The sequence below is a fragment of the Pelodiscus sinensis genome, chromosome 26 (assembly GCF_049634645.1).
Source record: "Pelodiscus sinensis isolate JC-2024 chromosome 26, ASM4963464v1, whole genome shotgun sequence".
NCBI lineage: Eukaryota > Metazoa > Chordata > Testudines > Trionychidae > Pelodiscus > Pelodiscus sinensis.
Window position 1 is genome coordinate 6,956,899 of NC_134736.1, and position 25,331 is coordinate 6,982,229.

A 25,331-nucleotide genomic window follows, 5' to 3' on the forward strand; every position below is an offset into this window, starting at 1 on the left:
ATTAATTGACATCATGTAAATCAGGAATTTGGAAAGTAAATATCTGCAGTATAATTCAGTGCTACAAAAATTGGCAAATTGCTATGAAGTTTTCCCAGTAATTTTGAAGGACATGGAAATGTATACTGCCTGAAAATCAGGCAAGTCACCTCTATGAATAGGAAATAGTACCATTAGGGTTTATTAGACCTCACTTTGCACTTCATGGCTTCTTCTGAAAATGTCATGGTTATTTCTTTTAGCCTAAATAACTTGTCAGTAATCTCATATGCAGTGTCATTTTATTACTGTATGTAGAAAAAGTGTAATTCTAAATCCAGTTTTTTTCCCCTTCACATCTTTCTTAAATGGTGGAAATTGTGTTTCAAACGTTCTCAGTTTACTAACAAAAGTGGTTAGTTTTGTCAAGTCACTTTCCCTCCACAGCTACAAGAGAGGAAGAAAAAAGATTAAAGAACCGGTGATACTTTTTATAGTCCTGTACATTGGTGGTGATTGTTGTAAACTTGTTGCTGAAATTGTGGCTCCTCTTTTGGACAGAAGCTTCTGATCCATCTAAGGTCAGGCTAGAAAGACTGGGTTTGAGGCAAGATTGGGCAAAATTTCCTTTCTCCGCATAGCAGCAATTAGTGGAGAGTAGCATAAGATAAGCAGGCAAAGTCTAAAATGCAGGCACACCATAATGTATGCCATTAATCTGGGAAATACTGTGACCAAGTATTAATTAGGATTGTCTATCGTTCAGACTGTAATGAAATGGTGCCCACATTTTCCTGTCATGCCCCCCTTTACCAGTAATGGAATCTGTCCATGCCTTCCCCTTGCTGCACCATTGGCTCAGTAGCTGAGCTTGGGCTGGAGATGGAACTGGAACTACAGGTGGAGTGACTTGGTGGCAGCGCTGGGCTCAAGATGGAGCTCGGCTGGTGGCGGAGCGCAGCAGTGGGTAGAGCTGGGCTGAGGGCAGAACAGGGGTAGGTGGCGTTCCCTTCCTGTGCCCCATGGAAACTGGTCCTTTCCCCGCCATTCATCGCCCCATAATGTATAGTAGAAAGAAAGAGGACAAACATAGATCGAACAAACTGATAAAAAGTGACTGCCAAGCTGTCCCCACACACATTCTTTCCAAGTTTTATGCTGTCTCATTTTACAGAAACTACTCTCATAGTGTTAACAAATGTTAATCTACCTGGACACTCATTAATGGATCTCAGTCACCATTTTGTTTCAGGCCAATTCCACAAGCTGAATACACAGAAGGATTGGAACTTAACTTCATTTACAAGTTTAATTCTTATGCTACTGGTACGAACAAAGATATCGGCAGGCTCGCACACTATCTTCCACATCCTATGACTTAACCTACCAAACAAATAATGGACATTCTAATTGTTCTTATCAGCCTGTTGTAACTGTTTGAACCATCTACTCACTCTCTCTCTCTCTCTCTTTTTATTTTTTTCTCTCCTTTCCCCGCTTTTTTTCTCTCCCCTTCCCCCCTTATCTATTCTTGGATCTGGACTTCTAATATTCCTGTCATCTGAAGAAGTGGGTTGTGCCCATGAAAGCTCATTATACCATCTACATGTTTTGTTAGTCTTTAAGGTGCTACTAGTGTATTTGTTGTTGTTTTTAAGTTTTTCCTTTTACAGACTAACTAGGCTACCCCTCTGAAACAGTGTTAACAGTTCTTTTCACAGATAATTTCTACTTGAAACAGCCTGGCCTTGGAAAGTCTCAACATATAAACAAGTCCAATTGAAAACAAAAGTTTGCTACACTTACGTCAAGAAGAAACTTGCTGCATGTTGGAAGGTGTTCCTCGAACTTCATAGCAGTAGCACATTAGTCCATTACTGTTGTTTTAATGATGATCTTTTTGTCACAACGTTTTTTTCTCTAATATTGGTCACCCTGTCCAGGGCAGGAGAAGTTCCATGTCTCTTTTGGTACAGTTTATATTAGATCTCTTTTCCAGCACATGATTTCAGATTGATCAAACAGCAATGAGCATTTAGACAAGTTATCTGATGTGTGTTTAAAATCAGTTGATGTTAGCACTTTGCTTTAAGTTCCAGTGAATTGTAAGGTGTCCTGGTTCCCTCAGTATATGCCAACATCTCTTAGAATTGTATTTCTTCTGGTAATGCCTAAAAATGTATAGGAAAAGTACACAAGATACAAAGTCCCCAAACTATCACATCTGTACTTTCTGGACCACCTGTTTTGTAAACAGAGTTGTGTACTGGTAGCTGTCTGTGGAGGATTATTGAAATGGGGGAGGGGGTTCTTAGGCTATTTCTAGGCACTTAATATCTGGAGAGGTCCCAGAAGTTTCTGTCCTTACTGTTGTTAAGGTAACAGCAATTTATGAGTTCATCTCTTCATGAAGTTACCACAGAGGTATCAAAAACAACAGCTACAGCACACCACATGCATACGTTTTACACATTTCATAAAGGGGGGCACGGTTCAATATCATCTCATATCATAGCAGGAAATCTAAGGCACAAAGAAGGGAAGTGGCTTGTTGTGGGTCACATGATTGTTGGAAGAACTGGAAATAGAACCAGTGTTCTGCCCTCTGTCGTATTATGCCGCTTTGTTCTTCATTGACTCCTTTTCTAACTGTTATGTATGGAGCGGAGCTTTCAGTGAAGGCCACAAGGAGGCAGAACTGGCAAACGCTAGGGAAAAACCTTCACTATTGTTTTTAAAAATGCCTGTTCTATGGTGTTTGTACCGAGGCCTTTACTGAACAGCAGGCCATGAACCAAACAAAAGTGGCATTTCCTTTGAACTCATCTGTCAACATTTTCAGTCTGTTTGTCTGTCCCCTAATAAAAGGAACTTTACTTTCTGACCAGCAGAGGGAGCATTCAAATAAGATGTTTAGAACAAGCATTTGAGATAGTATTTAAATTAGGATTATTTAACACAAGAACCCAGGGTCACTCAGTGAAATTAATAGGCAGCAGGTATCATAGAAACAATAGGAAGTACTTTTTCCACCCAAAGCACAGTTACCCTGTGAAACTTATTGCCAGAGAAGCTGTGAAGGGCAAAAATATCACTGGGTTCAAAAAAGACTTGGATAAGTTCGTGGAGGATAGGTCCATTAATAGCTGGTAGCCAAGATGGTCAAGGAGGCAACCCCATGCTCTGAGTGCCCTATAATCTCTTACTGCCAGATGCTGGGTCTGGATAACAGGATGGATCACTTGATACTTGCCCTGTTCTGTGTATTCCTTCAGAAGCATCTGGCATTGGCAGAAGACCAGGTACTATGCTAAGTGGACCATAGTTCTGATCTAGTATTGCCATTCTTATGTTCTTACAAACATTGTTTTGAAGCAGTAAGTCAAAGACAACTTGGTTTTGCCCATCTAAGGGCCATGTATCTAGGACTGAGAGAACACCTAGTTGCACAAAATGGGTTAGAGTGAGTTAACCGTTTTTCAGGTTGGGATATTGTAAGCAGAAACTCTGTTAAATGCTTTTTTTGCAGCCGGTTCCAAGGCTGCATCTCTGCACTGGACGAGTGAGCGAGCTGTCAGCGTCTTTTTACTGGGTCTTCTCCCTGCAGCCTATCTGTATCCTGGACCTGCCATGGACTATTCACTGGCTGCAGCCCTCACGCTCCACGGTCACTGGTAAGCATAGGTGTGAAAAAGTCTGGTAGATGTCTTACCAGGACCAGCCAAAGCTACTCTTTGGGCTTAGAGCCCTGGATGAAAATAGAGCTGAGCAGCAGATCTATGCAAATCAGAAAGTTCACAATAGAACACCTCTTATTCCTTGTAGTGTTGTGACTGGCATCTTGCCCTGTTTTAGCCTTGACCAGATTTCAGTTAGAAGACAGAGTAGCTGCTACTATTAGGGGAGCCTTCTTCCACTCTGTCTCTTATATTTCTCTCCTTATCAGTGTTGCCTTCAATTTTTCCCACCCCTGAGCAGAATGAATTTTGTTATGTGCACTAGGGATGTGAACGTGTACACGGTTACACGCAGCTTCCCCTCACTCCCCCCATGCTGCTGCCTCTATCAGTAGTAGGCTCCACACATGTACTAGCCCCTGAAGAGCCCCCTTTTCCCCACCCCCTCTACTGTTGCCTCTGTTTAAAAGACGGCTCCCATCTGTACTTCTTCTCCTCCCCCCCCCGTGTGTCAACGTGTCAGCAGTTGCACGTTTACCTAAATAAACACATTTTAACATCCCTAATGTGCACCACTGTGGAGGTCGTATGTGACACATCACCTTCATATTGGTGTATGTAACAAAATGCATGTGGTGGGAGTAGGGCCAAGGGATTCTGAGTATGAGCAAGGGCTCAAGCCTGGGAAAGAAGGTTGGGGTGTAGCGGTGTGATGGCTGTGGCTGAAGGTGCAGACTCTATGCTGGGGCCAGAGATGAGGGGCTCGGGCCTAGGACAGACAGTAGGAAATCTCTCAGTCTAGAGGGATTATTTGCTAGTGGGTTATTTATGAATTTCAGATCTGAATGTTTCAGAGCATATCCTTAAATCAGCATCAGAACACATCTGTTCTCAAATAAGACCTCCAAGGGAAACCCAGGATTTTATTGGTGGCTCTTTTTCCTCAGAGCAGGTACAGAGTCTGGGTCTCAGCTTAGCATTGGGGGGCACTGTGTTACTGGAGAGGCCATCTTTTGGCTGAGACAGAAATGAGTCCTGACTACGTACTCTTGTCAATCCCCTGGCAGTTTTGTGAGAGTCAGGATGTTAGTCCTGAATCCTGGCCAAATGTTGTTTTGGCTAACTCCTCTTTACTTCCCTAAACTCTTTTTACATTTTCAGTGTGGCACAGTATTTGTCACTTCCTGTGGCTGAACAGCTTTTAAACAACTGTAAGGCTTTGCTCAGTGGATGTTGCGCTTTGGAGGGTGCATTTATCTGCTACCGTTGTAAATCGGTGTAACCCTCACCATTCTAATAACAGAGCATTTTCTAAGTACTTTCAAATGGCAGTAGTGTCACTCTTCCTTTTCAACCTATAGAACAAATGGTTTGACAACTTAATTTTTGTATTAGTATGACTCACTGAAGGAAGCTAGGTCAAAGAAATCTGTCTGGCATTTAACTGGTGGTGGTGCTGTGGTTTCTGTCTGTTATAGTAGTTCTAGGTAAATCTTCTGTGCACGTTCTGTTCTCTGCATTCACAAGCCTGTCCTGACTGTTTCAGTGGATATGTCTATACTTGCCCCCTAGTTTGGACTAGGGAGGCAAATGAATCATACCGAAGTTGCTAATGAAGCGCAGGATTTAAATATCCCGCGCTTGATTAGAATATTTGTGGCCAGTCACCTGATTTAACTTGCCACGTGTAGACGCGGTAGTCCGATGTAAAACCCTTCTCTTGAATTAAGTGTTACTCCTCGTGCAATGAGGAGTAACAGTTAATTCGAGGGAAGGGTTTTACATCGGACTACCACGTCTACACGCAGCAAGTTAAATCGGGCGACCGGCATTTTAAAATGGCTACCGGCCATGAATATGCTAATCAAGTGTGGGATAGTTAAATCCCGCACTTCATTAGCAACTTCGGTATGCTTCATTTGCCTCCCTAGTCTGAACTAGGGGGCAAGTGTAGACATACCCAGTGGTATTTAACTGTCCCTGGAGGTCTCTTAGCTAGCTTAGCAAGGCCAATGGAAGGCTTAGACTGACAGGACTCTCTATTTTGAACTGGACTCTCTATTCAGTGAGGATTCATTGCAGAGAACAGAGCACTATAGTCAGAGACTTGTTTTGTTCAGCTGACAGGCTGCTATGTTTTGTACCAGGCGAAATGCTATAAGAGTTTTTGGCTTCATTTTTAGATATGAGTTGTAGTAATTCAGCCTGGAGGCCATGAACACATGGATTTCTCTGGCCAAGTCTTTGTTCAACAGGAAGGGGCATAGGCTTCTAATCAGCCACAGATGGAATTGTATGCAGTGTTGTTGTACCTGTGTCGGTCCCAAGGTATTTGGGCCAATTTGTGTTTATGAATGAAATCAGTTTTTGAGCCACACAGCTAGCTGTGACAGTCTCAATATCTTCCCAGACATGAAGAAAAGGTCAGTGGTATCTCAAAAGCTTGTCTGTCTCACCAACACAAGTTGGTCCAATAAAGGGTCTCAGGAGAGAGATCACGTGAGGATTACCTATTGTGTTCCCTCCCTCTGGGGCATCTGGCATTGGCCATTGGTAGCAGACAGGATACTGGGCTGGACGGACCTTTGCCCTGACCCAGCATGGCTGTTCTTACGTAAAGGATATTACCTCACCCACCTTGTTTTACAGATGGAAGTAGACATTTTCTGCCATAGTTATTTGGGCATCCAATAGCACTGAGTAGCCGGAAAATACCCTAAGACAAACTGAGGACAAGTGCCCTCAATAGAGGGGGAATGTTTTAGTAGAAGCAGATACTTCAGCGTGCTTCCCTCTTCCTACCAGCATCACGTCAGTTTCACTTGGGTTCAGCTGTAGCTCTCTGCTCTTCAGGGTAGGTGCTTATATCAGCTAAATATTGAGTAAGCTTGGAGATGATACCTTTTGCATTTGACATAAAGGAGATATAGAGATGGCTATTTCCAGGGCTCGACAATTAGGCCACAGGCGAGTAGATTACAAGCTGGCACAGCCGTGCAACGCGGTAAGCGCATGTGCAGTGTGCTGAACCGCGCGGCTGGCGAGCAGGGCTCGCCGCTGCTTGGCGAGCCCTGGCTATTTCTGTGGTGTTGACACTTCAGCCCCAGTTGTCTCACCCAACACTTTTAACTTCTTCCAGTTTAGGGAGATCTACAGGTGTGTGGTAGGCTTAATTGACAGGGTGGCCCTTTTTATGGTGTGCCAGATGTCTAGAAGGCAGCAGACTCCTCAGGTGAGTGAAGTAATATCTTTTATTGGACCGACACAATTGCAGCAGTACAGCATACATCTTCCCAGGTGTCAGAATCAAGGTGAATTGGAGGGTATAGCTTGTATGTCGATTGGAAAAACTTTGTGGGATGAAAGGTGCTCCCTAAATGTAAGAGAAATGTATTGAGAAGTCTCGGTGTGGCCCTTCATAGCTGTGCCAAGACCCCTGTGATTTGCTCACTGGCTGAAGCTCCCCCTGCAGTTGTGAAATTGGGATTCTGTCTATTTGTTGCTTTTCTAAGACATCACTCTTAGGAATTATTTTACACTAAATAAAATGATCAGGGTCTTGGGAAATCTTGAAATGAAACCAGATTTAGAATTTTCCAGCAGAGGTGACTGCAGCCTTTGTGTGTAAGCCTTTCACTCTCATAATGCTGGTTCCTGTTTTAGGGGAAATTTAGATAGGATGTGGCATAGTTTGTAACAGGATCTTGAGTTGTACTGTTGAGTTTCCTGGTGGGTGAAAATACATGCAAATACTGACCTTTTCCCATGATTCTCTTGTGATGATTCTGCAAAGAATTAGGATAGTACCATTTAAACTAGATGTCCACAATAAAAACCCCTTTTTGTGTGCAGAAAAGTAGGTGATTTCCCCAGCAAAAAGCAAGATCCAGTGATTTCCCCAGCAAAAAGCAACTTGTTAATTTTTATATATCTGTTGATTCAGGATAAATAGAGTTTGTTTTGGCTTTTCTGTTATGACTCATGGAGAGAGGCCACAAAATGATACCTTCCCTCTATACATGGGGTTTCCATGTAGGTCTGTTCCAGCAAAAAAATGAGTCCACTGAACTCCTCTTTGTTTTAGCTTGAAAATGTTTCTTTGCTAGTAAGAAACTCTGTATTTCCAAAGCAAGGGATATAGGGATTTAAACGGTTTAGATGTCTATAGGGCAGCTGAACTTTTAGTTACTAAGATGGCTAGGAAAAGCAAACTTGCTGTGTTTGTGGCGACTAATGGGTGTCAGTTATGCCAGTTCCCCTTAGTTTTTCCTGTCATGTTTCTTCTATGATGGCTAGAGATAGAAATGTACAAGACTCCTGTGCACTCCGTAGAGTGTTCACCTCATCCTCTGCTAAGCAGCTGGGATTTTATTACATTTAGAGACTTTGCTTTGGACTTGAAGTGCATCTTTGCTGCTAAGACAATGAAAAGGGGAAAGGCTTATTACACTGTGTAATCCCAGTGATAAACCAGCATGCCCAAACTAATGGCTGATCTGAAACCCTGGCCACTGCAAACAGGTCCTGGCTCACACTAATCGTTGCGCCTCTGCATTTTAAATTTAGTAAGAGCTCAGCTCTTACAACATTTAAAATGCAGAGCCGCTGCGGGCACGAGCCAGGACTGCTCAGTCCCAGCTCAGGTTGGCTCCTGGAGCTATTCCCACTGCAGCTCTGTGGAGGCACTTATTGACTAATCGTATAGTCGATAAAAATTTTATCAACTATATAATTAGCCAGATAATTGCATTTTAACACCCTTATTTCCTCTTAATTCTTTCTGTGGTTTGTAGCCTCCAGAGTTCCCCACCTCCTCTTCTGTGTGAATTATAGCCCTCCTTTCACTGCCTCCTGCCTTATTTTTGGTGACTTGGGGCTACCAAAATGCCCATCTGGGTAAAATAGGCCTCTCGTTCCTGTGCCCCAGTAGCAACTGCTGTATCATTCGGGCTGCTACTGCTCCTTAATTTGAATCAGAGAGAGAGAGATTTTTCAGGCTGCTTACAGTGTGGAGACAAATCATGCGAATCAACAAAAACTTTTCAATGCATCTCTGAAATGTAGTCTTGCATTTTAGAAAGACACACCTAGCAGTGCAGAAGGCTAATGTAGCTGAGCCTTTGGCATAGAGGTGCCAAATCAGTGTAATAAGATCTTGTAACAGGAAGCCAAAGGAAAATTTAAATATGTATCAGTGTTAACCACTATAGATGCAGTTCATACACACTCAGGAGAATTGTAGGGGCTGGTAATTCTTGGCTCACTGTTTCTCAATCTACTGAGAGTCCTGGAGACCACCCAGGCTCCCTGTGTGTGTCCCAATGCATGGTATATTTTGTACATAGGGAGAAGAGACTGGGATCTATCATTCTCCTGACTGTAGAGCAGGGCTACTCAACTTTGGAAGCCGCGGGGACCACAATGGATACTCACAGCACATGCCGAAGGCTGCAGATATATATTCAAATAGCTTCTTTCATGCTGATGGGAATAAATACAAAAATTAAGCTGCAGCACCAGACCCAAACATGGCCAGTGCGAGCCAGTAAGCACCTCTCAGGCTCTGCCAACAAGGCTAAGCAGCCAGCACTTCCCACAGTGTCCCGGCGCTCCTGGCACCACCTCCTTGGGGGATAGAAACGCCGACACCATGTACTCATCTGTTCCAGCCAGCCCGTCCGCTTCCATCATTCAGTGCTCACCCCGCCTGGGAGATGCCTTGCCATTGTGGAGGCCATGTTCAAAGGATCTTACCCATGGGCCACGTTTTGAGTCCTGCATAAACCCAAACTGCACTGCGGGCCACAAACTAACAGGCTGCCCGCGGGCTGAGTGTTGAGTAGCCCTGCTGTAGAGCAAGTAGAGTGTTTCCTCTCTCTGATTTCTTTGTTTCTCCAGTGGAACAGCATCTCCCACTGTCCTCTGTTTCCGGAGTGAAAATTATTCATTAAAGGTATAGCTCTTAGCTTCCTGTTTTCGAGGTACTGTTAAAAAGGTTAGTAGTTAAGTTTTATTTGGCTCAGAAATTGCCATTCAGCACAAACTTTCTCAGCTCCTGCAGCTGCCTAATGAATAGGAAGTGGGTCCTTTTCTCCAGCAAAAGCCTCTGAATAAAAGAGGAACTTGATTCAGTTTAGGTGAATGAAGTGCAGACTGAGAAATGTGAATATTACAAGGATGTTCGCTGCTGGGAAGGTCCCCCTAGAGATGATGCCCAGGAGAGCCTGGCAGATTTGATTAGGGACTGCTCTGGTCTCTTTTCAGCATGTTTCTCTCTCTCTCTTTGTAGGGGTCTTGGGCAGGTTATAACTGACTATGTCCATGGTGAGACATCAATTAAACTGGCCAATACAGGTCTGTATGTACTCTCAGCCGTCACCTTTGCAGGCCTCTGCTACTTCAACTATCACGATGTGGGTATCTGCAAGGCTGTGGCTATGCTGTGGAGCCTCTGAATGCAATCAAACCGCTGGCAAAACATGATTCTTCACTGCTGCCTCTGCTTCCGTCATATTGTTACTAAATCATTCAGTGAGGGAGAAACAATAATTACAGGTCCGTAGTGTATGGGTAGAAAGCCCATTGCTGAGTCATCTAGAAATTTACAATTTGAACTGGTTCCTTATTGCAAAAGCAAATATCAGTAACAAAAAATGGGCTAAAAGTGGAACTCTGCCAGGAAAGAAGGGTTAGTCTGATGTGAACTGGATTCAGACAACAGTGAACTAATGAAGCTGCAATATAATTGGGAGTCAATTAGTGTTTATATCAGGAACAGTCTTGGATGGCTGAAACCCAGTTTTCTGTTTCCGTGGCTGCAATGTTTAGATTGTTGGAATGTAATTACTGTTTAATTTTCCATTTTGTAAAATGAATTTGGCTGTGGGAAGGTTCAGCCTTTGTTTCCAATGTTACAATTAGTGAATTGTACACAAGGTGCCTAACATAATGTTCTGACTGGGCCCTCAGAGTCAGTGTGGAAAAGGGAAGACTTTTTGTTAATGCATACAATAAAAAAAATTCAAAAGTTGGACATCTGTGTGATTCTGAAAATCATTTTTACCCGCTATAAACAGTTAAAATCTTGACTCCACAGTTTGCCTCGAAGAAGGTATAATTTTAGGAAGACATTGTTTGAGCAGTGCTTTGAATAGATCCAGTATTGATTAAATAGTAAGCTTTGTTACCAAGACTCTCCTCTGTGTAAAAATCTTTCTAGATACAGAAGGAAAGAATGTTCCAGTGAAACTTCATTAACTAGAAATATGAGCTTCATATGGTTTAACAATTCAAATGCCAGCAGTATTCTCTGTATTGGAGAAAATACAACCTGTCCTTCTTTTCCTGAGAGCAACTTGTGTGATTCCACAGGGAACAGTGTTGAATTCAAGCAGCAAATAAAGTCACTATCCTGATTAAATCTTTAATTTCATTCTAAAATTCCTTCCTCTTTGGGAATTTTTTTGTAAGTAATCTTGACATAGTTCCAATTTGTGTTTAATTTAAATGGCTACACCACTGGCTTTTGTCATACTGGGAACTGTTAAGGGTATTTGAGCCATGGGCAATTCAGCCTTCCTATTTTTCGTTACATTTGTATCTGTTCAGTACCCTGTTCAAATTATCCTTTGTCAACACTTGTAACTGTTCTGAACTTACTATAATTGTACCCTGTATAATTTTCCTATTTCATAACATATCAAAACATTTGTTAAGCCTCTGATAATGGCACTCTGGAGGGCTGACCTCAAACAGATGCTTCTAGCACAGAATGTTTCTATTGAGCTAAAACTTCCTGTAAAAAGTATTTCTGACTTAAGGAAACCAAGCAAATACAGTTATGGCAAAAATAATGTTGATATGGTTTTAAACATCCCTTGAGAACAAAGTATTTGATACAAAGGAAAATATTTTCCAAAACCTTTGACAAAATATTTTACCAATTGAAATAAATGTCCTGTGTCTGTCAGAAATGTGTGGGAGGGATTTTGTGTGTGGTTGTTTACTGCACACAGGGTTATTAGGTAATATGCCATTACTCATCGGCAATATGCATTTAAGGTCTAAAGTGTCAAGTCCTAACATAACTATAGCATGGCACTTCTTTCTTAACAAAATGTAAAATGTTTTGGGATGGCCACTCTGCTAATACTTCCCACTGTGATTTTTTTGTGTCGCTTTTTTGTTTAAGAAAAATGGTAACTCAACTTGTGAAGAGGAGCCAAACTTTGCAGAATCATATTTACTTCTGTTAATAAATTTGAAAGAAAGTGATCTCATTTGACTTCTGCTCATCGTGGCTGTGTAGAAGTTTCCAAAGCTTGGGTAATGGAGGATGGGGACACATGGGATTTTTCAAGCAAGAAAATTGGCTGCATTTATTGTTACTATACTTCTTGTTAACTAGTATATGGAAATATTAAGTTTTCTGATATCTAATCAGGCTTAAAATTTGTAATTAGTTTTTTTACTACAAACATTTATACATAAGGTCTAAATCTTGTTGCTTTTAGAATTTATTCTGCATTTTAGGGCAGTGTCAATATCACAAGTGAGAAACATCATGTACAACGCTGCCCTCCTTTAATGTTTTTGCAATGGCTTCAGAGATGGATGTACCTGTGTGAAAGTAGTTATTATCAAGTAGTAGAGGTGGTGTTACAACCTAGCCCTTCCTCCTTCTGGGCAATCCTAGATGTGTCATAAGTGTACTCTGAGTCTAGTCACGGTTCCTAGCCCTTTGGCTGGAGGGCATACACCTAGCTCAGGTGTGGCCAACCTGAGCCTGAGAAGGAGCCACAGTTTACCACTGTACATTGTCAAAGAGCTACAGTAATTTGTGAGCAGACCCTGTCAGGTGCCTCCTCTCTCGTATTTTTTGCCCACTAGCAGCCCCACAGATCAGTGCCTCCTCTTCCTTCCCTGTGCCTCCTGCCCACTGCAGTCAGCCTCCTGAGTGCCATGAAACAGCTCTGTGGGGGAGAGAAGGAGCAAGGGTTCAATACACTTGGAGGAGGTGGAGCCAGAAGTTGAGCACCTGTAGCTGCAGCCCTGGAGTCAGTGTCTAAGCCAGGAGCTGCATATTAACTTCAGAAGAGCCAATAGTTGGCTGCCCCTGACTTAGCTTCAGATCTCTTGTCTAACTCCTTCCTCAGGATGTGGCACCCTGCAGTCCAAATGCCCCAAACTTTGCACTTTTGGCTCAAGACTTCCTCCTTGTTTTCACACTCTCCCCCCTCCCCCAAGTTCTACCTACCTGCTAGCACACTATATTCTAGTTTAACCCTTTTGGGGACAGCGTGACAGGAAAGCAAGGAGTATAGGCTTAGCAAAGAAGTTTTTTAACAGTCAAGGCACTCATAAAACACCAAACTACAGTTCTCTAAAATAAAAGTCCTGATATGCTTCCTTCCCTAATTTGACCTCCACCCTTTTGGGAGTCTGTGGTCAATACACATTTATTCTAGGCAGGGTCCCTCCTGCTGGTGTATGATGATGGACACAGCCCCTCTTTTTCAGGCTATATCTAACACTGTGAGCTCCGTAGCTTGACAAGAGCCAGCATGCATAAAGAGTAGCTGGGGTAGCATGACTCAGTAGGTACCCACTGCTTTGACAGGTGTTTGTTACTGTGGCTAAGACATGCTACTACTGTCTCTGCTGTTGTAGCTACACTACTATGTATATTTGTGTGTTGGCTATTGCAAGTGTAGGTATGTGAGCTAAGAAATCATACCCCTAGTTTATAGTGTGTATATGTAGCCTCTGATACTGTATTAGTGAAAGAGGAAAACACCCCTTTTTCAGTGTACCTAGGCTGACAAGGTTAGCCATCTGGTCAACTCTTAGTACAAAACAGGAGTCTCTCTGACCCAGATCCATCTGATTGTCACAGATAGATAGAAAAAGTGTGAGGCTTCTTTATAGGAGTTTGCAATATCTACTTCAGTTTTAAACTTTGTGATAGAGGGAGATACAAGTGGACACATCCTAAAAAAGTCCCAACGTTTCAGTTTAATTCCAAATGTAACGCTTCAAAAAGCTGGCAACCACAATCTCATGCAGACTTGCTTTTTTTGGAGTGGGCATTGTGGTAAATAGCAGTCTTACCACGGAAGCTCTGTTGTAACTAGCAACAGATATTAATCTCTATAGTCTTTAAGCTTCATGTCCCCCAATATAGTCTGTTTCTATATTGGCGCTCAGTTGAAGATAAGCATTGAAGAGTGTCACTCCTGGAGACAATAAACTCAGCACAAATCCCGAAGAACTTAACTCAGTGCAAGGAGGCTTTTTGCTTGCATGGATACAGTGGAGGGTTACACAGTTTAACATAGATAGTTTGACTGCTGAAGAAATAAAAGTTGTAGAAAAGTGGCCAAGGAATTGCATGTATATGATACATTATCAAATCGGTTTTTGGGAGACAAGAATATGTATGGATTCATCTACTTGGTCTTCATTTTTGCATTGCTTTAAAATCAGTTTGTTTAAGTTCTGTACATGCTGAAAAGCCAAGAAATGTCCTCGCATTAGTGAAGATTCAAATTTGAATGCTCTTGTGTCTATTGATGAAATTGACTTTTGGATGAAGATGATATCACTGCTGTTTTCCAGAATTTCTTTGGGAACTACTTCTTCCTGAAGTGGAGGAAATACTCAGATTTATGACCAGTTCGAAGACTGGACACTTGTATGTGGTTTTCACATTTTTACCTCAAAAACAGTTGATCATGTTCTAACACAGTTTTTCCTAACAAATGTATTGGTTGCCTCAGAGTGCAGCCACCAACTCTTGCTGGTGACTACTCTGACAATTTTTCCACGGTGGGGCCTCACCGCCACAGTGCTGAAGCCTGGGGCTGGAGCTAGGGAGGGCTGAAGTCCAGAGCCTGCCACTGGACTCGGGGAGGGAGTGGGGTAAGGAATCTTAACTCCAGAGCCCTGCAGCCAAAGCTAGGGAGTGAGAAGCACTGAAGCCCAAAGCCTCTCCACCCTTGGGAAGGTGGAACAGAAACTCAACAGCTACCTGTGATGTTGAAAGTTCCTCCAGTACCATGCACACACCCTGACCCTCTACAGGTGTGCTGCTTGGAGCCCCTGGAAGGCTGAATAGTGTCAGTCCCCTGCTGGTGACATCAGCATCCCCATCTCCGCCCATGAGATGGTTGCTGCAGAAAAATCCCCTGGTGACAGCATTTGAGAAATGCTGTTCTGGCCCCTTTGTTGTTGTTTTTTCTTAATTTGGGTTCCTGAGGAATGTTGAGTTACGGCAAACACTGGAACCAGAGGGAGTTAACTTACCCTAAATCGAATGATCTTTTCCCCACCTTCCTGTGTGCAGTACATACAGTAAGTCTTGTTGTCTACCAGGACGCTGAAAACCACAGGCAACCCTTCCTCAAATGAGTAGTCTTTGTAATAGTGGATGGTGAAGTGCACTCCAGAGTCTAAACACAAAATATTGACTGTTAGGAGCCTGCGGGTAAAGAGTTAGCAGACAGCTGTGTAAAAACAGGCATGAACGTGTACTGACAGTTTTATTATGTGGGCATCTCTCAACTCCACCGCAAGCAGTGTTCTCTCTATGACCCTCCTTACAGCTCAGTGGGGCTGGGATTTGTTTTGCATTCTGCCCTGTGATTGCTGATGGCCAAAAATTCAGTTGGACTTGTTACTTGTTTTGAGGGCAAAACAGTTAAGGGCTAGCATGTGTGATGTCAGTGTGCGCCGCCCTGGGAGCACATTCAGAAGGTGAGGGTTTCTTTTCCTTCTCGTGTTGGCTGTAAATAGGCGCTGAACAGCTGACCCTGAATGAGTAACTGAAACAAGTCGGGGCATGTGGAGACGTACTGATTCAAACCAAAAGAGACTGGTGAGTTATTTTTAGTGCCAGATACATTGCCTTGCTTGTCCAATATAAAATACTGCTTCTTGCTGACAACAGAAAATGGGGAGTAAGAACTTTGCTTGTGATAGTGGTTCATTAGCTTGGTGGCATCAGAAATCTTTGCAGCACCTTCCTGATCCCTAATTTCAAACTACAGAGCCACATGCTTCTTTCATGTGGGGGTACAGGGCAGTATTTTGGGGAGGAAATTCTCTGATTTTCTGTCTGCTCACAGCTAGAACATCTGGCCTTTGGCTCCTGCTGTAAAGTGAAGGTGTACTCAGATTGGCCAACCCCAAAATGGGCAACATCATTTTTGGAGGGGATGATGTCCTATATCAGAGATCAGCTCTATTCTTATCTGGCATTAAGCACAAACTACATTTACTAGAAATTGTTGTTAAAGTTTTAGGTTTTTGGCCTGCCCCTTAACTCAGGTGTAGCTGCGATAATCCAAGTGGTACATAGGGAAAAGCATGCCTGGAATGAAGAGCAGGGGCAATAGTTATAGGCCCTATAGAAGTCAAAAATATCATACCAGCTTTCATCTCTTGATCTGCCATGGGCTCAAATGCAGGTGTGATGTCATTCCCTAGTCCTGGCCGCACGATGAGTACCTGATTAGATATGTTTCGAAAGACCTGGTACTTTAGGGAGTGTGCCTGCTTCCAGTAGTCGCATTCCAGACCTTCTAATGTAAGCATTAATCAGACAGTTACCACTAATGCCACTCTCCCCAGAAAGAAGCAGATGAGCCTATCCCACGCCAACTTTTTACAACGGGATGCTGGCATAGTAAAAAGATTGCCAAAAAGCCCCTTTAGCCTGTCTGCTGGCCAACTGCCACACAATATGGTTGGTGATGCCCAGCTTGGAACTTTTAGCAGAGCGGTTGAAGTGCTCACCTGGGATGTGGGAGGCCTAGGTTCAGTTCTCCCCTCCCCTCCCTGACAGAGGAGAAGAAAGAAGTTGAACAGGGTTCTCCCACCTTTCAGGGGAGCATGCTAACTACTGAATATTGGGATATGTATTCCAGTGTAGGGCTCCCTCTCTCTTGTTCAAGATGTTCCACTGTGAGTAAATAATGAAAGTGACTGGAGCAGGGGGACTGGGCCTGTGGGTCTCCTGCCCCACAGATGGGTGGCTATAGCCTCATTCTCTAGCCAAATGATTTATTATAGCAAAGGCAGTAGCACCACTGCTACCTCCTCCCTTGGATTTTGAATGGGGCCTATCCAGAAGCCTGCTGGCTTGGGCCTCTTGAGTGAGTTACGTGTTCAGCCACCTATAGTCTCCATGTTTATGAATCACTCCAGGACTTAAGTGGAAGGTAGGTGTCTGGACACCTAATGTGAGGTAACTGTGTTGACCCTAGAGGCGGCAACTAGGCACCTTCTGTTCTGAAAAATGTAGGCACTGAGTGATTTTAAGGGCATATTGGGATTGATGGATCACAGCAGGGACTTATGCACCTGAGTAGATTAGTGGATTATACCTTTACTCTTGTCCCCAAATTGCCCACCCGCTAGTTTGTGATCAGGGAGCAGGCTTCATGTGATAGACTGAAGAGCCCTGCTCTACATATTCCATCATTGGAAGGTGTCCCAGGATGTGCATTTGCTCTTCAAATTTAGACTTCTGAAGAGAAGGCTGAACACAGGTAAGGGCAGTGGGTGGGGGACCCCATTGTGAAATATCCCCCCACTGTCTGCCAGGTGAGTTATTCCAGCTTTAGAACATCTTTCACTGGGTGTCACTTAGATGAACTCAATAAGGAGGGAGTTTTTCCATGCCCACCATTCGTTTGTGTATGAAAATCACCACTGAATACTGATGAACACTATGTTGGCAGGGGGCAAGAGGGTGGATCAGACAGCATTGGGAATAGCAAGCAGCTCTGTGCTAGTTGAGTCCAGAGTTAAAATTTGTCAAGCAAATTTCAACTTTACCTTCATCTTCTGTGTTCCAAGAGAGACGAGTGATGAAACGAGAAAAGAGAGAAAAAACAGTTACACTGTATACATACCACAGATCATTTTCTAACGTGAGTTGGAAAGCCTACCTCCTCCACAACCATCATTCCTTCCAATTATCCTGTTTCTGGAGATGTGGTAAAAGTCTGCGATACTCCAGATTAATGCTATCAAGGACACTGATGTGAAAGCAGAATAGCAAAGAATTCTGCATCTGAATAGCTGAACTTCTAGAAGTCTCAAGCCAGGACTACATAACAGATCTGTCAAAATGACTCCGTCCCTCAGGAATGTGGCTGCGCCATATAGTTATACCGACCTAACAACCACATATGTAGCACTTTTTGTCAACAGCAGAGTTGTCCCATTAGCAGAGGTTATAGAGAAGCAAAGTGGGAGGTGATAGAACTACATACATCAACCCAAGCAATAGATTGCATTGCCTGGCAAGTTTTGATCATCTGCACAGAAATCCCAAACTGCACACCCTATCCAAGATACAAAAGACAAGTGTTACCTTCAAAGTAGAAGTCAAAAGAATTGTCCACAAATCCCAAGGCAAGCATACGGATCTCACTGCAGCTCATCTTTATCTGAAGAGAGCAGAGGGAAAGAGTTCAGAGATGGGTTTGATGCTTTTCTCCCTCCGATCTAGAGAGCTAAGTTCTTTGCTCTTAGCTGGTGCCCAGTAAAGCCCACAACAGGGTGGGAAGCGAGACTGAAGTGTCTAACTGCACACCAGTGGCGTGGCTGATGTTACCACTAAGTATAGGGGAGAGTAAGGATGGTAAGAGGTGGATAAACTGTGTAGTCGACAAAGTTTGTATTGACTACACAATTAGTCAGTAAGGGAAGGCTGCTGTGGCTCTGCAGTTTAAATGTAGCAGGAGTCGGGTGCACAGGCAGCCCATCTCCTACTGCATTTAAACAGCAGAGGTGCAACGGAGGTAGTGGCGCAAGCTGGGACTGAGCCAGGATTGCTCAGTCCTGGCTTGTGCTGGGTCCAGCAGCCCCTGTCTGCAGGGGGTCCCAGTGGGGAGCTAAGATACCCTGTGGACAGGGGCTGCTGCTGTGAAGCCTCTGCCAGCTGCCAGCCCGGGCCTCTGCCACAGGGGCTGCTGCTGGAGCAGCCTCTGCAGCAACTGGGGCCGGCTGCGAACAGGGGCTGCTGCTGGAACAGGCTGTTTGCTGGGGCTGGCCGTGAACAGGGGCTGCTTTGTGGTAGCTTCCTCTGCACCAATTCCTCCCTCACTCCACCGTGATGCTGCCTCTGATAGTGGCAGCAGTATGGGGGGGAAAGAGGGCAGGCGGCACCACAAAGACGGTGCTGGGGGGAACTGGCTTTTAAGCTGGCTCCCCTCTCTGGAAGAAAACATTGTCCTCACTCTGCGTTTGTAAGCAACAAGTAGCCAGAGGCAATTTATTTGAGCAATATTGCAAGGGCAGATAGCATAAGCGGATCTACAAATACAAAACAATTAAAACCCAATATATATACACCTTTCTGTTACATACAACATCACACAATTACTTCCCTGCCCACTCAATTCCCATCGGATACCGTCTTATCTTCAAGGTTCTCGCTGAGGTCAGCATTCCATTCTTATCTTGGAGAGCCAGGCAGAGAGGCGAACACAGCTCTCTCCTAGCTCTCACGTTAGCAAGAGTCAGAGTGAACCAGACTCTTGCTCTGCTACTGACAAACCCTGAAATGGCCACGCAAATCCCCTCTCCCTTAGTCCTGTTTCCACACCTCCATACCGGCTCCTGATTCCCCTTCCCTCCCCACCTCGTTGCCTCTGATACAGAGGCAGCAAGGAGGATGGGGAAGCAAGTAGTTGAGTAATCAACTTGACTACACAATAAGCCTAGGCTTATCAGATAGTCAACTACTTGACTGCTGACTTACATCCCTTGGGGAGACGGTTGACTGATTTGATTTTTTTTTTTTTTGGTAGTGCCAGTCATAGATTCTTGAGTATTCCTTTCTCCACTGCATTGTACCTTGTGTCCTCATTTAAACCAGTGTATGTTTACTGGATGTAACATTCTAGCATTGAAAATGCTTTACACATTTCCACGCTTGTATAAATGATGTCAGACGGTGCAGGATGACAAAGAAAAAGGCCCTGAGTGCTTTATGCTACTTACACAGTAGTTTATGCAAATCTGTAAATGTCACTCACAATGAACTGCTCATAAGTAAGGCTAGGATTTAGTCATGGGTGTATTTGTAAAGGTCAGGGACATGTTACAGGGACAGGCAATAAAGAAAAATTCATGGTCCCACGACTATCCATGACTTGTACTATAGATCCCTGACTAAATCTTAGGGACTCTGAGGGCACCTGCTGATGCTATGGGGCTCTGGTGAGCTTGATGGTGCTGAGAGAGGGTGTGACGGCGGGTTGGGGGTCCCCCGTCTCCTGCACCCCGAAATGGCATGAACAGACTGCACCAGCCGGTGGAATAGAGGAAGTTTATTGCCTCTCCAGGATACAACACAGCACAGATGTAATCTGGTCACAGAGCTGGGCTAGGATGCCTCAGGCCCCCTTGAGATGGGGGAGACTGGGCCCCTAAACTCCAGCCCCTTTCCCTAGGCTGTCTCCTCCATGCTCTCAGACAGCAACTAACCAACTCTCTTCCAGCCCTGCCCCCCAGCCAGGGCAGCATTCCACCTTCCTTTGTTCCTCTCCATGGGGGGTGTCTGGCCATACTGGTTTGCATAGTGACTTATCCTGTTTTGCTGGGTCCTGGTACCCACGGCAGTCAGTGGGGGTTACCCCAGAGCCAGCAGCATAGAAACCAGCCAGGTACCCCCACTACGTCACAGAGGGTTCCAGGGCACCCGCTGGTTATCAGGGGCACCTGGGAGCCTGCTGACGCTGGGGAAGATGGCTCAGTGTCCGCTGGGTTTGGAGGGAGGGGCAGCATGGCAGGAGGCCACCTGGGAGACTAGTGCCACTGTTGGGGGGTGGCCCAGAAACACAGCTATTGCTGGAGAAGGGGCGCTGCAGCTGGTACTGGGGCCACCCAAGCTGCTGGGGAGGCTTTGGGATGAGGGGTACCACTAGGTGGCAGAAGTCTTGGAGGCCCCAGAAAGTCACAGAATCCGCCACAGACTCACAGACTTACTCATAAGAAACCTAAATTGCTGATAGCTCAGCAAAATGCCATGTCATCATTTAATCTTCCCTACTGTATCTGCAAAAAGTTATTTTACCATGCGTGCATTTGGTTTACTGTTTCCAGTTTTCCTACAGGATGTCAGTGTGATCTATAGTTTTAGGGAACTTTTTAGTTCAGAGTGTGAACCATCCGGGTCTGGGCTGGTGCATTGTTTTGAGGAAGAAAGGGGAATGTAATTTATTTTGCTGTGGCAGAAATGTGCTAATGGTTAGGTTTTAACCATATTTTTAGTCCTGGTTGAATTCTGGCTCCATGACCTTAATGCAGCCTCCTTAAAGAGAGCCAGCTGAGATCTAAAAGAGGAAGCTATAATGTTTCATCCACAGGATTAACAAATTTATTTTTAACAAAAGATTTATGTCTTCCAGCCTGCAGATTATCTCCATAAACCAGCTGGTCTCTGTCCATTACAGGTGGTAGTTCTGTCCTCTTTGAAACTAATGAGGTGCCCTTAAAATCGCTTCTTTACAGGTTCATGCTGAGCAACACTGTATGGCAGTCAAAGAAGTAGCTTTTGCTCCCACGGACCTCAGTGAGCCAGAACTGCTGATGCATTCCAAGTATGTTGAGTCTGCAGACAACTTCTCCACCCTCTTTTGTTTTGTCTGACTTCAGGTTATTTAGGAGGACTTGAGGATATTCTGTGCAAGTCACAACCATTCCTGTCTTCAGTGCTCGCTTCAAGTCAGGAAAGGTGTATGGAATGCGGTCACCTGTTCTGCCTGGGACTTGACCTACAGGTTTCAGGATTCCAAATCAGCTGCTAGCACTGAAGACAGGAATGTTAATTAATAGTTATAATCAGGGCTTGACAAATAATACAATCTACTCGCCCGTAGCGAGTAGATTGCAACCCAGAAGAGCCGGGTTCGGGCGATCTGTGCATGCGCAGATTGCCGGACAGCGTTGCTGGCGAGCGGGGCTCACCGTAGTTCGGCAAGCCCTGGTTATAATGTTAGTACTATTAGTTGTCAGTGGTGGCAACCAGTGTTCCCTATAAGCTGAGCACTTGGGCAGCCATCAAGGAGAGATTCAAATGGTGCCCAGTTGATTAGAAGAGCACCCACAGCCAGAAGCAGGTGTTTCTACTGTTGGTACACATTTGCACATGCCTTGGTGCATATAACAAAATTTATTCTGCACATGGATGGAAAATACTCTGGTGACTAGCGGAGAGAAACATATGCATGGGCACATTTCTTGGTTGGGGGCAGAGGGAGAAACAAACTGTTTCCTTTCACAGCAGTAAATCTGTATAACTGTACACCTACCTAGCACTAATAAAATGGGCACTGCCAATTGTGCATTGAGCCCACAAAACACTTTTGCAGGTGAGACAAACCCTGCTGCTCACAGCTTCAGAACGTGCTTCTCCAGCCTTGGTTTAGAACTCAATCTGTTCTCAAGCTGCACACAGTGCAATACCAGGTCTGGCACGAGGCTGGGATATTATAGAAGAGTTTTTAAAAGCTAAAGTGCCAAAAATAAACCACTGTACAATTTAAGATGTGATCTGCTAATTTATAGTAAAAGTTATCAATAAAACTCCTGCCCAATAGAGTACTACTACATTTAACATTTTCCTGCTTACTCCTGTTATTCCAACAGTAACTAAATTCTGCCAAAAGAGTGAGTTTCAGATACACCTAGTTTCAGATGTCCTTAATTATAATCGTCAAGAGTTTATTCTTCCCCTTGGCTGCAGAGAAATTGTTGCTGCTCCTATTGCCTAAGACTCCTCGTGTAGTAAAGAAATATTGCAAACTAGGTGGACCCAATCCCCAAATCATCATGAACTATAGGATAACAGACATCTTCAATAGCAGTGGGATCTCTTCACGAGGGGTACATCTATACTGCATGTTTATTTTGAAATAAGCTATTCCGGAAGAAATACTCCGAAATAGCTTATTTCGAAATAGCATGTCTACACTACAGGGAAGCCTCAAAATTAGTCCCTAAAGTGGACATGCTACCTCGATTTAGAGTCCCAGGAGGCACTGGGGAGTAATTAGTTTGAATGACCCTGGGGAGGAGCTATTTAGAAATAGCAGCAGTAGAGTGTCCGCACTACTGCTATTCCGAAATAGCTATTTTGGAATAGGCATTATTCCTCGTGTAATGAGGAGTAACAGTTAATCCGAGGGAAGAGGTTTCTTTCCGAATACCGCATCTACATGCGGCGAGTTAATTTGGACTAGTGGATTTTTAAAATGGCAACCGGATGCAAATATGCTAATCAAGCATGGGATATTTAAATCCCGCGCTTCATTAGCAACTTCGGTATGCTACATTTGTATCCCTAGTTCGGACTAGGGAGCAAGTGTAGACATACTCTTAGGGAATGTGGTAATAACAGCCAACTCATGCATGCTTCCAAAAGTATCTCTCATAATCTAACATGATTACACTGAGGTTTCAGATGGAGTTAACTAATTCTCCATTCAAAGACAAACAACGATTTGGGGTAAGTGTTAGAAGGATTTTCTATGAGAAGTGTTAAGCTAATTTGGTATGGCTCTTGGAGAGGAACTGAAATGGGCCTGGTTTCATGAATATTCTCTTTAAAAAGACTTTTTCCAAGATGCCAGCTAGCCTGGTAAATTTGCACACAGTGGGGCTTCTGTGGAGGTATAGGTTTGTATTCTATACCTCCACTTTCCACAATCATTCATTGAAAAGAGGATATATGCAAGTTTTTCCCTTTAAAGATCAGTGATGCCTTCAGACCCCTCCCCCGTCCAAAATTAAAATAGCCAATTTAATCCATCACCTTTAAAAGAAAAGGGAATGGGAACAAGCACAGGAAAACAGCAAACAGAGAAAAAAACATGGTAACCCTGGCCCTTTTTTCTTCTCCCCATTACCTCACACGGCTTAACACTCTCCCTTCTTGTTACTTTCCATTTTTCTCTTCTGAGCCTCTGTATTCCTGAAACACACACATCCTCTTTGGTCTGTATTCTAATGAAACTCTGCCAGGTTTCTGAACTATATTTTGGAATTAACTGCTTGGTTGTTCTATTTAAATTTACAGAAGTAAAACCTTCTGAAAACTGACTCAGGCAATAGCTAAGTCTATTTTCTTGGCTTTGTGAAATGCTGCAAGCAGGCCCAAAGAGGCTATGTCTAGACTACAGGCTTCTTGTTCTTCTGAAAAAACTTCTTGCAAAACAGAGCATCCACACTGCAAAAGCGCATCGAAAAAGCGATGCCCTTTTTTGAAGACGCTATTTTGCGTGTAAGCAGTGATTGCTATCGACAGAATGGCCACCAGGACACCTGTGATTTTTCCTCTTCCCTCTTCTTCCGAAAAAACTCCCTTTTCCCCGTCCACACATACCTTTTTCCGAAAGAGCTCTCTCGCAAAAAGGCTTCTTCCTCATGGAATGAGGATTACCAATTGCGCAAAAAGCCCTTTGTTCTTTCGATTTACTGTACTGTCAAAGAACGTGCTTGCAGTGTGGCCATAACTCAATTTTTGTCAGAAAAATGGCTGTTTCTCTGACAAAACTCTATAGTCTAAACACAGCCTGAGAGGGGGAGAAGAAGGCAGCAAAGAGGGCAGCTGCCCCAGGGCCTGGCAATTCAAAGGGGTCCAGGGCTCCTGGCCAGCACTATGCTGCAGCCAGAGCCCTGGACCTTTTAAATTGCTGCCAGAGGGCTGTGTGGTGCGCTCCTGGTGGCTGAGAGGTCTGGGGGTTGCTCTGTGGCCCAGGCAGTGCTGATGGCCCACTCTTCCCCCTGATGCCCTCGCATCTTCCCCGAGCTAAACCTTGCACAGGGGCTTGCAAACGCTGTTGGCTTCCCTGGCTGCAAGACGTTTCATCACTGGTCTGACGCAGGCCTATGTAATCTGGTGAGAGCATGAGCAAAACTGCAAATTAACAAAGCTGTTCTGCAGGTTTGGCACTTCAGAGGTGACAAACCTGGCTCCTCCAAATAGATGACTTGCCACTAAACCACAGTAATTATTTCTCTGTAAATCTTATCATAGTAGCAAACACCACATCTGAGGATAGAAAGTGTTTGTGTAGTGGCTAATTCATTATTTATATGTGTTGCAAATACTGGCCACTATAAGCTTAATTATAAGTTTCAACTATCCCCATATTGACTGGGCACACGTCACCTGAGGACGAGATAGATGCAGGGATAAAATTTCTTGATACCTTAAATGATTGTTTCTTGCAGCAGCTGGTTCTGGAACCCACAAAGGGAGAGGCTATTCTTGATTTAGTCCTAAGTGGAGTGCAAGATCTGGTTCAAGAGGTAAACACAGCTAGACGCTTGGAATGTAAAATCCCTGTGGTGGAAAAAGCAGCCCAACACTGTGACATTTAATTTCAGAAAAGGGAACCACACAAAAAATGCAGAAGTTAGTTAAACAGAAATTAAAAGGTATAGTGCCAAAAAGTAAAATCTCTGTAAGGTGCATGGAAACTTTTCAAAGACACTATAATAAAGGCCCAACTTAAATGTATATCCCAAATTAAAAAACACAGTAAAAGAACCAAAAAATTACCACCAAGTAACAACCAAGTAAAAGAATCAGTGTCAGATAAAAAGACATCTTTTAAAAAGTGGAAGTCAATTGCTAGTGAGGAAAATAGAAAAAAG

General features: G+C 43.9%; 2 protein-coding genes across 3 annotated transcripts in view; one reads left to right on the forward strand and one right to left on the reverse strand.

The window, feature by feature from the left end:
* The window catches only part of LOC102453028 (carotenoid-cleaving dioxygenase, mitochondrial), a 94,911-nt gene that overhangs the window by 3,400 nt on the left and 66,180 nt on the right, over nt 1–25,331 (forward strand). Inside the window, exons 3-4 of one of the 2 annotated variants that reach the window (XM_075909432.1) lie at nt 3,509–3,653; nt 9,946–10,689. The exons of the other annotated variant lie outside the window; for it this stretch is intronic. Of the exons in view, the coding sequence (XP_075765547.1) occupies nt 3,509–3,653; nt 9,946–10,111 (311 nt within the window). The 3' untranslated portion in view covers nt 10,112–10,689. Of the gene's footprint in view, nt 1–3,508; nt 3,654–9,945; nt 10,690–25,331 lie in introns of those variants that run through there. 2 annotated transcript variants of the gene reach the window in all.
* Nucleotides 13,651–25,030, reverse strand: IL18 (interleukin 18). The gene is made up of 6 exons (XM_075909441.1): nt 24,884–25,030; nt 18,037–18,112; nt 17,496–17,501; nt 16,085–16,237; nt 14,961–15,106; nt 13,651–14,297 (listed from the first exon to the last, which is right to left on the reverse strand). The coding sequence occupies exons 2-6, from the start codon at nt 18,104–18,106 to the stop codon at nt 14,064–14,066; spliced, it is 609 nt and encodes a 202-aa protein (XP_075765556.1). The 5' UTR covers nt 18,107–18,112; nt 24,884–25,030; the 3' UTR covers nt 13,651–14,063.